We start from the raw sequence: 17,620 nt of genomic DNA, 5'->3' as shown, positions 1-17,620 counted from the left end.
TTCTCCGTGATTTCACTAAATCGCTTTAGGTAAATGTCGGGATGGTTCCTTCGAAAGGAGACGCTCGCTTTCCTTCTCAATCCTTCCTTAACCCGAGCTTGTGCTTCGTCTCTAATGACCGCGATGTCGACGATACATGAAACACTATTCTCCCCCTTTTTCAGCGTCATGATTAGTTCTTACTCTATGCTAAATAGTCAAATATTTCCAAGTATTTGAGTAGTTGTGTTACCAGTAAGTTCTTTGCGCGCGTTTTAATTCTTGTGCGACCATCTTGACTGTCAAGGTCGTCCATTTATAAGGTGCAGCCTCTCTCCCCTACAGATTGAGATACACGCCTCAATAAAATCTGGTACTTATGCCGCATACTTTTTCATTGGGGATACCTGTCGCACAGGTCAAATAAAGTTTTAAATAAGTGAAAACATGTATGTCCTGTTTGTATTTTCGTTCAAATGACTTAACATCATGCAATTTTAGGGGGTTTACACAGTCTTATGAAGATCAGTGCATAAGATATATATATATATATATATATATATATATATATATATATATATATATAATCAGCCAATTAGTTAAAATTTTTCTCCGAGTACTGAGAAGATAATTTTTTTAAAAACATATACACATTACCTTACTTCACTTCCATCGATTTTCGTCTCATAAACTGTTCAAAGGTGCTACCCATTTCCTTTCAAGTCCTTTGCCTCCTGTGACAATATTACAGTGCCACTAGTTGACTCCAATTTTTTATTTCATCTACATGCACTTCAGTTCAATTCCCAGCGTTCTCTTTGGTTTCCTTTACAACTTGCTCAACGTACAAGTTGAATAACATGGGGGATATGCTACAATCATGTCTCGCCGTCTTTCTTTTTATGCCCTCCGACATTTGAAAGCGCTGTCTGGTTCCAGTACGAGTAGTAGATAACTTTACCCTCATGGCATTTCTTTCCTGCTCCGTTCTGGATTTCAAAGCATGTGTTAAAATCTACATATACGAATACTGTATACTTAGGTTTGCCTTCTGTAGTGTTTGTTTCAGACACATATTACGGTCAGTATTGACTCACGCGTTCCTATAGCACTCTAGAGCTCGCGCTGACCTTTCGCGGTGTTATCTTTTAGTGGCCTTTCCTCCTGTCTGTAAAATATAGGGGTAGCGAAGTGGTTCTTTTATGTTTGTTTTCCCCCGAAGGCTCTCAATAATTTTGAGTGTATATCGTCTTCTCCTGGCGAGTTGTTTCGAGTTAAATCTTTCAGTCCCCTGCTAAATCTTCTCACAGTATCATATCTGCCATCTCATCTCCTTTCCTTGCAATAATCTTGTCATTAAGTTATATTTTCTGTATACAGCCCCTCTGTATATTCCTTTCACCTTTCAGTGTTTCCCTATTTACTTAGTACTTCACTGTTTATCTGAAGTGCAGCAGGTTTAGACTTCGAAGCCCTACATGCTTCTCTGCCCTCAGCTTTCCTCATCATTCTTCGCTATCCTCCTTGCGATCTATTGACGCCCATTGACCTTTCCTTGCTCCCCTGGAATAAAACCTTTAACAGCCTCCAGTAAAGGTCAGTCTCGTCTCAGATTACATCCTAGCTAGTTTAGCTTCCTGTTCATCACTGCCAGCAACATCCTCCGATCTTTTCCAACTACTCTCAGTATCTCCTCCTTCCTGGCTTTATCAGTTGAGCTGATCTTCTCCATTGTGCGCCGTATCCACATTTCACAAGCTTCAGTTCCCCACGCATCCTCTGCGTCCATTCAATACAAAGCCACCCTGCATATCGGGCGATTCACTATTCGCTTTCTTAATTCTGTATTCAAACCACTACCTAAGAGTCTCCCCAGCTTTAGAAATGCTCCTTTCGCCTGAACCATTCTGACTTCGACGCTTTGTTCACAATGAATATCATCCCTAATCCTAATGTTCTATGGCCGAAAGCCCGAATTTATACTTCGATATTCTTTTCTTTAAGCCTCCCCCCCCCCCCCCCCCGATTCCTTTTGCACTCCCCTCCTCTGCCTTCCCCACTCCCTGGCACGTCTGCTCAGCACCCCCCACCCCTCTTATGGATCCTCATCTTCCATTGGCTCCTTTCCCCCCTCCCCCCTTCACTTTTCCTCTCCTTCCCCCCCTTTTTTTCCCGTCATCTGTCCAGTTTCCCCCCACCTGCTCTCGGCTGTGGTATGTCATATTTGTGCCAACTTTTTAGTGTAGCGTTTAAGTGAGTGTTCAGTGTTGTGTGTCTTTCCACAGAGTTGCGAACAGAAATCATGCTGTCGCTGGGTGTGCATTTTATATCTCTTGCGAACAGAAACCAGACTGTCGCCGTGTTTTTTAATTGTCTATTATTTTTCTGCTTCCTGCGTATTTTATTAGCATCATCAATCCTGTGTTTTATGTCTTAAGTTCCAGAATTTTCTGCCATTTTACCTTTCAGTCACCGATTTTATGGCCAGCTGTTATTTTTTATTATCTTCATCTTTTTAAAACAAATTCTGCAGGGGGAGGAGCGGCGTAATAAGCTGCTGCTAGCCCGCCCCCTTCAGGGGGAATCGAAACTCAATAAAGGAAAAAAAAATTCTTTAAGCCTCTCATTTTCTTTTTGTTTATTTTCATACCATACGCTATACACGCTACAGTCAAGTCATTCAGCTTTTGAATCTGTCTCTCTTCATTTTCTCCAATAATCACTATCCCACCTGCAATATTATGCATACTATTTTCCATCCACCCATCGTGGGGCCTCTATTTCCATTCAAACAATTTTCCACTGTTTCTTCCAAATCAATGTTCATTATTATCAGCCCTGCCTGACCCGCTTCCAGATTTTTCTGTCGAGGCTTCATTTTGTATTCGTACCCTTATCCGATATAGTATTTAATACTGCCTTTCCAAATCTAGTTACAAAAGTTATTACTAATAAAACGTATCGCATTATAGAATATTCTACCGCAAAAAGGGAATAATAATTGAATAATCCATAATTTGTTCTAGTATTCTATTTCCTCCGTTTCTGTAATGAGTATTTTGTAAAATTTAATGAGCTCATTATGAATTTATTAAAATTGGAGAGTTCCTGGTTTGCGAAGATTCTGGCGGAAAATGCGAGGTTATAAATATGGGCTTTGCGCGCAAGTTCGGCTAGTTTGTGGTTATTGTTTGATCTGCAGAAGCACTATGCCAGTCAATTTGTAATTAAATTTCTACGTGGAATATACTATGCTATTCGTCGTCAAACATCAGACATTTGTCTCACGTGTCTGAAGAAGCTGTGTCGTCAACAGCTGATCTGATGTTAATAAACGACGAAAAAGACGAGGAAATGTATTTCAGTCGTCACACAACAGTCCCAACCCTAAACGACGAGCAGCATGCACGAGGGAAAGATAACCAAAGCACCATTTGTTTCTAATTATTTCGTCCCAGTTGTAATATCGTAATGTAAAAACAGTGAATATGTGCACCTAAAATTGTTGTTTGACTTTGCTGCGTACTGATTCGGTTGAAATATTATAACTTGATCAAAAAGGCCACCCGAAAGTCAGCAATCTTTGTGAAAAATGTGTCTCATTTTTTTCCGAAACATAGTGTGTTAATAGTACCTATATAGTATATCAACACTGTAAAGATACATTCACATCAAGTAGGGTCGGCCGTTGTGGCCGAGCGGTTCTAGGCACTTCAGTCCGGAACCGTGGGACAGCTACGGTCGCAGGTTCGAATCCTGCCTCGGGCATGGATATGTGTGATGTCCTTAGGTTAGGTTTAAGTAGTTCTACGTTCTATGGGACTGATGACCTCAGATGTTGTCCCATAGTGCTCAGACCCATTTGAACATCAAGTAGGACACGAAAATGTTGTTGTTACTCAGCACATCAAAAGGTTTCAGATTTTCTTCTTTTTTCGCTTTAATTAGCCATTCCTTCCTCCAACTATCAGCAGTTGATCGTTATGTTCTTCTTCTCCTTTTTCGTCTCCGCCATCTTCTCCGTTCCTTTCATGTATTACCCTCCTCCGCTGCAGAAATTGCTAATGCAAGCTTCTTCATTGACAACTATGCACCATTTAGGTTTCGTGGCTGGCGTGAGGGGGACGTTGTCTATCTTCCTCCAAATGATGTTCCATTTCAATCGACGATATATTTCTTCGATTAACTTGCAGTGGGCTGTTGATGTCATGATTTTGATTTTGGTTTTTCCACTTTGCTGTTTATCAACTAAACTCACAGTAATATTGCCTGATGAGCCTATATAAACTGATAAATGTCTGCTAGGTTTATCGGTGACGTGGTACTTTCTAGATTATGTTTAAGTACTATATTTTGGATTGGATACCGATTCCGCTTTCTTCCTTCTTTCTCCATCGGATTAATTAAATGTGTTCGACTCTTATGTGTCATGCCGACAATATTAAGGCCATCCCTCGAGAATGATAGAATCAGCGTGTCGAGTTGTATTTTAAACACATTGCCTCTCGATAACAACCATGAAAAGGCTCGTCAGATGTTGTTGGCCAATGACCCTAGGATATTCACGGTAAATGATAACAAGCAAACATGCAGTAACCCTAGGATATTCACGGTAAATGATAACAGCCAAACAGTTGCAGGATAAAGATTTAATGAAATCCTTGACCACGGTTTCAGTATATCTAAATATACCTTCATCAGAAGCGAAAATACACCTGAACAGGGAGACACCTTCATTAGCCTCGTCAGGTGTATTTTTGCTTCTGATGAAGGTATATTGAGATATAACGAAACCGTAGTGGAGGATTTCAATAAATCTTTATCCTGCAGGTGTTTGGCTGTTATCATTTACCGTGAAGATTTTCAAAAGCTGCTACTTCAGCCATGTTTAAAATTTTGAGACCCTAAGATAGGTATTATCTGCTTCATGTACCGTAGTTTATCTGCTATTGGTAGGCCTCTTTGTCTTCACCTACTGAAGTACGCTTCTTAGTTCACTGCCAGAGCAAATTTTCAAAACGGCTTCCATATTGCTTAGTATTTTGCTCCTATCGTAGCTTTTTATCCGACAAAGGGCCCATCAGAACAGTTCATCATGGCTTGCGATGACAAGTATTTGTATAGTTACCTGTCACGAGCACCTCGCTAGCTGCTTTTGGTGTGGTGGCCCCTAGTTCCCGAGAAAATCGTCGTTTAAGTTTTATGCGTATCTCCTGTACCTGGAATGTTAATGCAGTTTCGACGAAGCGCGCGTAGCGCAGTGGGTAAGGTTCATGGCTACCTCGTTGGGGGTACGGATTCCAACTCTGCTTGTGTACTTCTTTTTCTCTCTTTCATGATATACAATATCATTAAATAGTATATGCAGCTGAGGGAGGATTCCAGATACAGCCGATAGTACTCATCTATATTTTTGACAGCCATTATCGAGTTAATAATTGGCTGCCAGTACGAATCGACGTATAATAGATCCTCCGTGGAACAAGAGGCGTAAACCATCGGGTAAACCATCCCTATGCAGAAAAAATTGAAGATTTGTTATTCTTTGACAACACAAAAGACTGTAACTGCATAAGGAAAAGATTCCCTCTCGTTTTCTTATGTACGCCAGAACCATTCGGGAAATTTGGTCGGCTTGTTCAAACCGGAGTTGCCGAGTTGGCTCGTATTTTTAAAAAGTTATAACTGTGGGCTGCTTGAAATCGGGGAAGTCCGTCAAAGTGCTGTAAGAAGAGTTTTAAAACTTGCCATTCTCCTGTACGTGAGGCAGTGAAGTTTCCTTTACAATTTATATCCTTGGGGAGGACAGACCAATGAGGTAATTTGCGACAAAATATTTGTAGACGAAAGACAACCATTCACATGCTCCGTAAAAGTTCTCCCATCCAAATGATCTCCACCTTGCCATTCCTGAAATGTTTAGTTTTACAAGTAAGTTAAATTTTCACGAAAACAAAAATTGAGAAGGGTAAAAGCTTCGCGGGAAGATATCATGAAAACACATTATTTGCCGGCCGTGGTGGCCAAGCGGTTCTAGGCGCTACAGTCTGGATCCGCGCGACCACTACGGTCGCAGGTTCAAATCCTGCCTCGGGCATGGATGTGTGTGATGTCCATAGGTTAGTTAGGTTTAAGTAGTTCTAAGTTCTAGCGGACTGATGACCTTAGAAGTTGAGACCCATAGTGCTCAGAGCCATTTGAACCCTGCGCTAAGCTCGCTTGGTCGAAATACTGTGTGATTAGCTTTACAGGCACAATAGACATGCATAAAACTTCGATTCTCTCGGAAGCTGTCTCATAAAGAAGCACTAGCCAGATACTCAGGAAAAATATCTCTACAACATACCAAAATCCGTGATTAACAGGCTTTATGGTCCCCTTGTGAATTGCACGTTGATGTACGTAGCGACCAAATTAGCATGCGGTGTGCTAGTTTTCCAACAGTGGATGCTTTCAGTAAAGTTGGTGACAGCGCCTTTTTTCATTGTATTGAGTTTGGCGGCACCGCCGTTGTAAAGTCTTCGAGAATATATGTGTACTTCGTGAACACCGCAGGCGAGAATGAACAGGAGCACTAACGCTACCACCAGCTTCACTTCTTCGTTGTAATAGTTAAAACTTCATCACTGTCGCACGTACTTTTCAAAATTTCACGTCGGCGTTTCCTGAAGCCACTTCCGAGCGTACTGCGGCAGCATTCGAGCGTACAGAAGGGGAAGGGGGATCCACGCAGCTAATTCTCTCGCCTATAGGACGAAGACGTCTCTGCTGGGCAGTAGACCGGATTGGTCCCGCCAGAGCGGGAGATAAGGCTCCGAAGCTGCCCTCGCGAGATTGCTGTCACTAGAGAGAGTGCGTGGGCGGATGTGTGTGTGTGTATGTACGTGCGTGTCGCTGAGGGCGACGACGTTGTGTTTCGTGGCTGTGTGTGCGTGCGTCCTGGGAATAGCAGAGCAGCAAGTAAGAGATAATCCCGGCTGCTTGCTCGCGTCCTTGTTGGCTCAGGAGGAACCGCGCTCCTGCTTTATGCATGAGCCCTGAGTACACCGGTTCACTTCCCAGCAGGGTTCTCAGACCAGGAACAACAATAACAACAAAAACCCCAGGGGCGGCAACATTCGTGTGAGCAATCAGAAGCGCTAGCTCGTGTGTGAGTGTGTGTGTGTGTGTATGTGTGTACTTCAGACGCAGGAAAAAATTTGAGGATTAGCATGCTAAAGGGGCTACGTGACAAAATGTACTTCCTGTGTTATTCAGAATAAATTTCAGGTAAATAACATGAACGTAAGAGTACGCACTATCTACACTTCATCTCTTATTCATTGGCCTTAGAAAAGCAAATTATCACTTGGCATGATCCAAAGATATCCTGAAGGTCACTTGCTACAATGACCAAAACGTCGGTTGCTTTACATACTGACAGTGCGGTCACACACCCAGAGGAATTTTACTAACACTGATTATTCTAAACGAATTTGCACAGAAATGCTAAACAGGCTAAGTCCACCAAACTACACTCATGCTAATAAATTACGTATAATTACAGAATGTGGTGCCACACAAAGTGGCACTACACAAAACTGCCGATAATAGCCCAGGCACATAGGGAACACACACGACACAGATCTGCAAGTCCACAGTATTGGTGATGTTGAGAAAACCGTCCCAAAACACATGTGCTACAGAACGCCACCGTTTCCTGCGCATATACCACGACATCAATATGAGGTATGATCACCATGCAGACGTACACAGGCCGCACAACGGGTTGGCATACTCTGGATCAGGTGGTCGAGCAGCTGCTGGGGTATAGCCTCCCATTCTTGCACCAGTGCCTGTCAGAGCTCCTGAAGTGTCCTAGGGGTTTGAAGACGTGCAGCGATACGTCGACCGAGAGCATCCCAGAAGTGCTCGATGGGGTTTAGGTCCGGAGAACAGGCAGGCCACTCCATTCGACTGATAACTTCTGTTTCAAGGTACTCGGTAGGGCCGTGCGTTACCATTCATCAGGAGGAAGGTGGGCCCCACTGCAAACCTGAAAAGGCGGGAATACAGGTGCAAAATGACGTGCCGATACACCTGACCTGTTACAGTTCCTCTGTCAAGAACATGCAGGGGTGTACGTGCACCACCGGCCGTGGTGACCGAGCGGTTCTAGGCGCTACAGTCTGGAACCGCGCGACCGCTACGGTCGCAGGTTCGAATCTTGCCTCGGGCATGGATGTGTGGATGTCCTTAGGTTAGTTAGGTTTAAGTAGTTCTGTTCTAGAGGACTGATGACCTTAGAAGTTAAGTCCCATAGTGCTCAGAGCCATTTGAACCATTATTTTGTACGTGCACCAATAATCCCAACCCACCCAATCAAACCACAACCTCCATACAGGTCCCTTTCAAGGACATTAAGGGGTTGGTATCTGGTTCCTGTGTTACGCCAGATGAAAACCCGGCGAGAATCACTGTTCAGGCTATATCTGGACTCGTCCGTGAACGTAACCTGGGACCAGTGTTCCAATGACCATGTACTGTGTTCTTGACACCAGGCTTTACGGGCTCTCTTGTGACCAGGGGTCAGTGGAATGCACCTTCCAGGTCTCCGGGCGAATAAACCATGTCTGTTGAGTCGTCTGCAGAGTGTGTGTCCGCAGACAACTGTTCCAGTGGCTGCGGTAAGGTCCCGCCCAAGCCTACCTGCAGTACTCCGTGGCCGTCTGCGGGCCCTGATGGTGAGATGTCGGTCTCCTTGTTGTGTTGTACACTGTGGACGTCCAATACTGTAGCGCCTGGATACGTTTCCTGTCTGCTGGAATTGTTGCCATAATCTTGAGATCACACTTTGTGGCACACGGAGAGCTCGTGCTACGGCCTGCTGTGTTTGACCAGCCTCCAGTCGCCCTAGTATTATACCCTTCATAACGTCATCAATGTGTCTTCTTTCAGCAATTTTCAACACACAGTCACCATTAGCACGTCTGAAAACGTCTGCACACTTACTCGCTGCACCGTACTCTGACATGCACCATCATATCTCTGAGTATGTGGACTGCTGCCAGCGCCACCGTGCGACGACCGCAGGTCAGATGCACCGCATGGTCATACCCCGAGGTGATTTAAACCCGCAAACAGCCCTCCAGAGCGTTGTTTCACCATGTAGCAGCATTAGCCTTAATTTATGAGCATGACTGCAGTTTAGTAACATTTCAATCTCTTATCGTCAAAACGATTTTGTGAAGCATTAAAATCATTTTTTGGAAATACTGTGCACAATTAAAGTATACATAGCGGCCGTACTGGTGAGCTTCGACCTCAAACTTTTATATGCTTTTAAACTTCAGGGCTAATATAATGAATAACGTGACGGGATTGCTGTGGGCTCAACTTCGTAGAATGTAGAAGCTGTACTTGCAGTGGATCATGATGCACTTTGGATTTCCTATGTGATGGTGTGGATAGATGTCTGCCTATAATACATTACGACCCTCTTCAACTGTCGGCGGTCTCTGCCAGTCAACAGACGAGGTCGGCCTGTACGCTTTTGTGCTGTATGTGTCCCTTCACGTTTCCCCTTCACTATCACATCGGGAACAGTGGACCTAGCGATGTTTAGGAGTGTGGAAATCTCACGTACAGACGTATGACACAAGTGACACCCAATCACCTGACCATGTTCGAAGTCCGTGAGTTCCGCGCAGCACCATATACGGCTCTCTCACGATGTCTAATGACTACTGAGGTCGCTGGTATGGAGTACCTGGTAGCAGATGCCAGCACAATGCTCCTAATATGAAAAACGTATGTTTTTGGGCATATCCGGATACTTTTGATCACGTAGCCTTTCCCTGAGTCTTCCGAACATCTACCTAATGACGTCCTAGAATGCTATGTAACATCCTGGCTCTAGGCCTACATCTGCTAGTCATCTTCGTGGCAGACGATGCTGTCCTTGATATCCTTTACAACTCTGCCCTTTCCTCAGCATCCTGTCAACTAGTCAGATGGAGTGCTATACCTCCGCGCCTGATGTCTGGCGCCAGGCCATTGTAAGAGTATTCTTCTTTCTTCGCAGCCTAGCCACTTCTTGCATTAACAGAATTTTGACAGTCATGACAGGGTTCAAGGTACGAATCCAGTGACAGCACGAAGTTTTAATCTGCCTGGAAGTTTCAAAACAGAGCACATTTGACTGCAAATCGACGGACTGGAGCAATGATTGGAGGAAGTAATCCATGAAAGCTTTATTTGAGGCACTGCGTGTTCAGTTAAACGATAAGGACATAAATGTAAGACGGCAGAACAGTGTAAGCAATAGACAGCATGTTTTTGTAGTAGACATCGAACCACTTCTTATCAACTTGTGGTGCATTCGGAAACACAAAAGCTGACGTGATGAGACTAGTCCTTACTAATTTTGTTAATGTTTGCTTTCTAAGACAGAGATGCGGCGCACCACGAAAAAATTATGAGAATCAGACGGAAATCAGTAGCCTTGACGTAGATGTATGGACTAACAAATGATTAAAATTTCAGAAAAAATTTGGTGGTTTATTCAAGAGGAAGAGCCTCACTAATTCAGGAAATCAGTAAAGCTTTGGTCCACCTCAGCAAGATAACGACCGCCTGTTTTCGTGCTTGCAAAACCCTACCTTGACCATCAAAGTCGCCTCATCTCTCCCCAACTGCGAACTGTTGGAGCATTATGGAGAGGGGTCTCCAACCAGCTCGAAATGCTGGCAATCTAAAGCACCAATTGGGCAAAATACGGCTTGATATCGCTCAGGGGGACATCCAACAACACCATCAATTAATGCCAAGCCGAATAATTGCTTGCATAAGAGCCAGAGGTGGACCAATGCTCAATTTGTGAAACTCTTTCTCTTTAATAAATTATCCAATTTTTCTAAAATTGTAATCATTTGTTTCTGTGTACATGCACATCAAATGTACAGATTTCCATCCAATTCTGATAATTCCTTCGTTGTTCGTCGCTTTCTTTGTCTTAGAGTGCACTTTAAGCATATATCACACAAGTGATGTAGTTATCGGTTTGAGATATTAGCAAGTCGTCAATGATGAAACATTTCCCAAGAAAGAAAAAGGGATAGCGAAATGTTAGGAGAACAAATTACAAATCAAGTTAACTCTAGTACTTGCCGGCCGGTGTGGCCGAGCGGTTCTAGGCTCTACAGTCTGGAACCGCGTGACCACTACGGTCGCAGGTTCGAATCCTGTCTCGGGCATGGATGTGTGTGTTGTCCTTAGATTAGTTAGTTTTAATTAGTTCTAAGTTCTAGAGGACTGATGACTTCAGAACTTAAGTCCCATACTGCTCAGAGCCATTTGAACCATTTTTGAACTCTAGTACTTACACACTAACTTTACAATTGACTAAACCTATAGAGAAGGTCACAAAGCAAACACATACGCACTCTGATTGTTGGGCACTACAGCTGGTTATGTACTGGTATCAGGTATAAATTTAAGATAATGAATGTTCACAATGTAAAATTTGTTCTGAAAGAGAGCTTTCTCAGAATCAAAAATGTTAGAAAATCAGCTATCTACGGTTGTAGATAATCTAGGTTGTCACTGCGTTTCCCTCAGCTACTATGTCCAGTCTGTGTCATATTAGCTAAATTGTTACCAGTTTCTTTGCTCTCACCCCTTAAAACCTCTTACACACTGGAAGCCGTAAGGGTCATAATTTTGGCCCGTTTAATGAGTAAGCTCACTCAGAGGTCCGCTGATGACGTGAAATGTTCCTTTGTTCACGCAGGAGCCCTATCTTTGGTCGTATTATCAATGTTACAGAGAAATGAAATATCCTTCAAAATGAAAATAACTTACTGAATGACATAGTTGGGGTTGTAACAGTGACTACAGCAGCAGATATTTTTGTGTTAGAAACAATATTTCTTTCATAGTCAGATTTTTTGAATCACCTTTTTTAACAGCTAAAGGTTTCTCGCAAAATCGTAGGAAATGGTAAGTTGGTAACACAGCAGAAATAATGTAGATGCAGTACGATTTCCGAAAAGGCTAGAGTGGATTGGCAGACTGTCAGCACTGGTGCATAGTGGAATTACTGCTTTCTGCGCTGCAAACAGTAATTGATATTTTTAGCTCAAAAACGAAACTATTTCACTTGTAGCCAAAGTCTTTTGAGAACCATTTTTAACAGCCAAGGGTAACTGATTTGTCATGAAATCGATATAGAATACTGAGAGAATATAAACTGGTGCACAACAGTCGCAACAGAGATGCAGCACGATTACTGAGTAGGATGGCGCTCGTTTGTCAGGTTGGCAGCCGTGCTGCACAGTGCAGTTGATCCTCGGGAGCAGTGACTACAGCATTAGGTTTCTTTCTGTTAAAATCTAAACCACTTTATTTACAGCCAGAGGCGTTTCGAACAAGTAAAGCAAAGGCGATATAATTGTTTCTTACAAAACGCAGAATGGTTGATAATAGTGGAAAGCAGCCACATTGTGGGGGCAGGCTGGTGGAGCGCCCACAGGTTGGCATCCCTGGCGCGCAGTGAGTTGGCTGCCCTAGAGGCCGAGCTGGATCATGGCGGCGAGCACGCCCTGGAAGCCGGCGTTGTAGTCCAGCGTGGGCTCGGTGTGCGCCCAGTCGGTACGCGTGTCCGTGAAGGCGTCGTTCGCGTCCGGTCCGCCCATCAGCGCGCCGTACAGCACGTGCGCATTCGGTTCCGCCGAGTTGTAGAAGTTCCAGTCGCACGTCGCCGGCGCATCAGGGCACGAGCTGCAAACAGTGTCACTGAGACCTGCAGTTTACAGATTAACACTACGTCGTGCAGAACTTGAGAGATGGTGATGGCAACTTGTGATGCTGATGGCAATTTGGGTTGGCACACTCTGCAGCAGTGGTAAACTATTATAGCCACAAGAGCGTTCTGTGAGTAAAGCTTAGCCAGCCATCCACGTGGAGACAGTTTAAGTGAGTGCTACAGACATCAAACAGTCGTAATACCAGTTAGTCGGAGAATCAATATATGGCTTTGTTGGTTGCTAGATGCGACAATCACACTTATTACAAGTGTGATGGCCACCAGCTGCCAACACTTCTATGCTGCAGCTGAGGTAAACCCACTCGGTTCTAGTACCGTGTGCCACCATTAGACCGTACGCCTCTCGCTCGCTCTCAGTGATGTGCCTTTTACCTTGCAATGTATGCGTTTTTCTTTAGCAACAGCGTGTTGTTTTCGAGCCCTGTAATCACTCTTTTGTACAGGGGCGTTTACTTCAGTCCCTTTTTATATTGTTTCAGTTACAGTATTGATGTAATTGTAATATTTTCTCTTCACATCATACCTAACTGTGATATTCTAGTCGACTATTAATTCAGCAGGTTGAGCTACCACTTTCTTTTCTTAATATACACTGAGAGAAACTGGTATGACTGCCTAATGTTGTGTAGGGCCCCAGCGAGCACCCAGAAGTGCCGCAACCAGACGTGGCATGGACTCGACTAACATCTGAAGTAGTGCTGGAGAAAACCGACAACATGAATTCTGCAAGGGTGTCCATAAATACGAAAGAATACGAAGGGGTGGAGATCTCTTCTAAACAGCATGTTGCAAGGCATCCCAGATATGCCCAATAATGTTCATGTCTGGGAAATTTGGTGGCCAACAGAAGAGATTAAACTCAGAAGAGTGTTCGTAGAGCAGCTGTACCAATTAGGAGCATGGGCTTGTGGGGTATCGCATTGTCCATAAATACGAAAGAGTACGAAGGGGTGGAGATCTCTTCTAAACACATTTTGCAAAGCATCCCAGATATGCTCAATAATGTTCATGTCTGGGGAATTTGGTGGCCAACAGAAGATATTAAACTCAGAAGAGTGTTCGTAGAGCAGCTCTGTACCAATTACGAGCATGGGGTTGTGGGGTATGGCATTGTCTTGCTGGAATTGTCCAAGTCCGTCGGAATGCACAGTGGACATGAGTGTATGCAGGTGATTGGATAAGATGCTTAGGTAAGAGTCACCTGTCAGAGTCGTATCCAGACGTATCAGGGGCCATTGCATTTGCACGCGCCCACACCATTACAGGGACTCCAACAGGTTGAACAGTCCCCTGCTGAACTACAGGGTTCATGGATTCATGAGGTTGTCTCCATACCCGTACACGTCCATACGCTCGATACGAAACGAGACTCGCCCGACCAGGCGACATGTTTCCAGTCATCAACAGTCCAATGTCGGTGTTGACGGGTCCAGGTGAGGTGTAATGCTGTGTGTCGTGCAGTCATCAAGGGTACACGAGTGGGCCCTCGACTCTGAAAGCCCATATCGATGATGTTTCGTTGAATGGTTCTCATGCTGACACTTGTTGATGGCCCAGAGTTGAAATCTGCCGCAATTTGCGGAAGGGTTGCACTTCTGTCGTGTTGAGCGATTCTCTGCAGTCGTCATTGTTGTTGTTCTTGCAGAATATTTTCTCCGGCCTTACTGACCACTAAAATGTATACCTTCAACTGATGGGGCGTTTCGTTTGAAAATAACATCTGAAGCCCTCGCCTACGTCTGTGTTTTCTGAGCCTGTGCTCCCTCTGTACATCTACTCCTCAAGCGACCTTTCACTGCATGGCGTAGGTCATCTTTCCATCGATTTTCTTTCCTATTCTCATACTGACCCGCGAAAATAAGGATAGATGCCTCTGCACGTTTTCTAATTTCTCGTATCTCATCCTCATGGCCCCTGCAAGGAATATAAGGTGATGACATCAAAGCGCTGGCACAGTCCACTGAGAATACTAGTTCTATAAATTTCCCAGATGCTGTTTCATGGTAACTACCGGTCTTCCTTCAAAGGACTCTTATTTAAGTTCTCCAAGTACTTCCGTTAAATTTTCGTAAAGGTTATACCTACTTTTTGCGGTCCCACCAGTTTGTCTGCTGTCACGCCCTATTGATAAGGACTCCAAACACTGAAGCAGTGCTCTAGAATTTGTTGCACTTTCACAGAAATCTTCCAACAAATCTAACGCTGATTGTACATGACCATTTCATATCCATTGTTAGTACTATATATAAAATTATTATACACTCCTGGAAATGGAAAAAAGAACACATTGACACCGGTGTGTCAGACCCACCATACTTGCTCCGGACACTGCGAGAGGGCTGTACAAGCAATGATCACACGCACGGCACAGCGGACACACCAGGAACCGCGGTGTTGGCCGTCGAATGGCGCTAGCTGCGCAGCATTTGTGCACCGCCGCCGTCAGTGTCAGCCAGTTTGCCGTGGCATACGGAGCTCCATCGCAGTCTTTAACACTGGTAGTATGCCGCGACAGCGTGGACGTGAACCGTATGTGCAGTTGACGGACTTTGAGCGAGGGCGTATAGTAGGCATGCGGGAGGCCGGGTGGACGTACCGCCGAATTGCTCAACACGTGGGGCGTGAGGTCTCCACAGTACATCGATGTTGTCGCCAGTGGTCGGCGGAAGGTGCACGTGCCCGTCGACCTGGGACCGGACCGCAGCCACGCACGGATGCACGCCGAGACCGTAGGATCCTACGCAGTGCCGTAGGGGACCGCACCGCCACTTCCCAGCAAATTAGGGACACTGTTGCTCCTGGGGTATCGGCGAGGACCATTCGCAACCGTCTCCATGAAGCTGGGCTACGGTCCCGCACACCGTTAGGCCGTCTTCCGCTCACGCCCCAACATCGTGCAGCCCGCCTCCAGTGGTGTCGCGACAGGCGTGAATGGAGGGACAAATGGAGACTTGTCGTCTTCAGCGATGAGAGTCGCTTCTGCCTTGGTGCCAATCATGGTCGTATGCGTGTTTGGCGCCGTGCAGGTGAGCGCCACAATCAGGACTGCATACGACCAAGGCACACAGGGCCAACACCCGGCATCATGGTGTGGGGAGCGATCTCCTACAATGGCCGTACACCACTGGTGATCGTCGAGGGGACACTGAATAGTGCACGGTACATCCAAACCGTCATCGAACCCATCGTTCTGCCATTCCTAGACCGGCAAGGGAACTTGCTGTTCCAACAGGACAATGCACGTCCACATGTATCCCGTGCCACCCAATGTGCTCTAGAAGGTGTAAGTCAACTACCCTGGCCAGCAAGATCTCCGGATCTGTCCCCCATTGAGCATGTTTGGGACTGGATGAAGCGTCGTCTCACGCGGTCTGCACGCCCAGCACGAACGCTGGTCCAACTGAGGCGCCAGGTGGAAATGGCATGGCAAGCCGTTCCATAGGACTACATCCAGCATCTCTACGATCGTCTCCATGGGAGAATAGCTGCCTGCATTGCTGCGAAAGGTGGATATACACTGTACTAGTGCCGACATTGTGCATGCTCTGTTGCCTGTGTCTATGTGCCCGTGGTTCTGTCAGTGTGATGATGTGATGTATCTGACCCCAGGAATGTGTCAATAAAGTTTCCCCTTCCTGGGACAATGAATTCACGGTGTTCTTATTTCAATTTCCAGGAGTGTAGATGGTGGCAAAATAAATACTAGTCCGAGATATACTTCAAGCACTTTAACATACGCGCCACGCGGGATTAGCCGAGCGGTCAGGGGCGCTGCAGTCATGGACTGTGCTGCTGGTCCCGGCGGAGGTTCGAGTCCTCCCTCGGGCATGGGTGTGTGTGTTTGTCCCTAGGATAATTTAGGTTAAGTAGTGTGTAAACTTAGGGTCTGATGACCTTAGCAGTTAAGTCCCATAAGATTTCACACACATTTGAACATTTTTAACATACTCACCCCACTTTATATCATCTACTCTATGTGCGGAACACGTAGGTTGGGTTGCCTGTCTTGGTGCATCAAATATTTTCGAGGCCACTTTTACGAAGACAAGCTCAAAAGTAGTGCCTCCGAATTTAATATTGGAAATATCTTAGACTTTTTTGAAGTAAACAGACAAACATTTTATATCTTCTGTCTTCATGTCTACCATATCTCCAGCCCTCTGCCGCTAGAGAGCTCCGATCTGGAGCGTGTAACATGGAGGTGTGTAACGTAACTGTGTCGCTGCTGTAATACTCTTTCGAATTCGAAGAGTTCGTACACACATGGAGGACCCACTCGTTCAGTGCCGGCCGGAGTGGCCGTGCGGTTCTGGGCGCTACAGTCTGGAGCCGAGCGACCGCTCCGGTCGCAGGTTCGAATCCTGCCTCGGGCATGGATGTGTGTGATGTCCTTAGGTTAGTTAGGATTAATTAGTTCTAAGTTCTAGGCGACTGATGACCTTAGAAGTTAAGTCGCATAGTGTTCAGAGCCATTTGAACCACTCGTTCAGTGTGACAACGCCAGGCAACACATGAGCGCTGCGACATCTGTAACAATGCGACACCTTGGGTTCATTGTCGGCGATCATCCTCCAGACACTCCCGGCCTAGCCTGTTCCCATTTTCGTCATATTCCAGAACCTAAAGAACTCCTTTGAGGACTTCACTTAAACAGTAATGAAACAGTGCAAAAAGACGTGAAGTTGCGGCTCTCTCAACAAAGTCAAACATTCTGCAGTGATGGTGTCAACAAATTGGTCTCCCACTGGCTGAAATACATTCGTCGCTGGTGACTATGTTGAGAAATTAATATCTAGACATGAAGAGTAGTATACCAAAGTTTATTTTACTTAAAAA

At 45.1% G+C, this 17,620-nt stretch overlaps 1 protein-coding gene across 1 annotated transcript in view; it reads right to left on the bottom strand.

The window, feature by feature from the left end:
• Positions 1-12,371: 12,371 nt before the first annotated feature.
• The window catches only part of LOC126424536 (uncharacterized), a 49,727-nt gene continuing 44,478 nt past the window's right edge, over positions 12,372-17,620 (bottom strand). Inside the window, exon 8 of the mRNA XM_050087274.1 lies at positions 12,372-12,738. Within this exon, the coding sequence (XP_049943231.1) occupies positions 12,525-12,738 (214 nt within the window). The 3' untranslated portion in view covers positions 12,372-12,524. The remainder of the gene's footprint in view (positions 12,739-17,620) is intronic.

This window comes from Schistocerca serialis, chromosome 10 (assembly GCF_023864345.2).
Source record: "Schistocerca serialis cubense isolate TAMUIC-IGC-003099 chromosome 10, iqSchSeri2.2, whole genome shotgun sequence".
NCBI classification, from domain to species: Eukaryota; Metazoa; Arthropoda; class Insecta; order Orthoptera; family Acrididae; genus Schistocerca; species Schistocerca serialis.
This window is presented reverse-complemented; position numbering and strand designations above follow the sequence as displayed.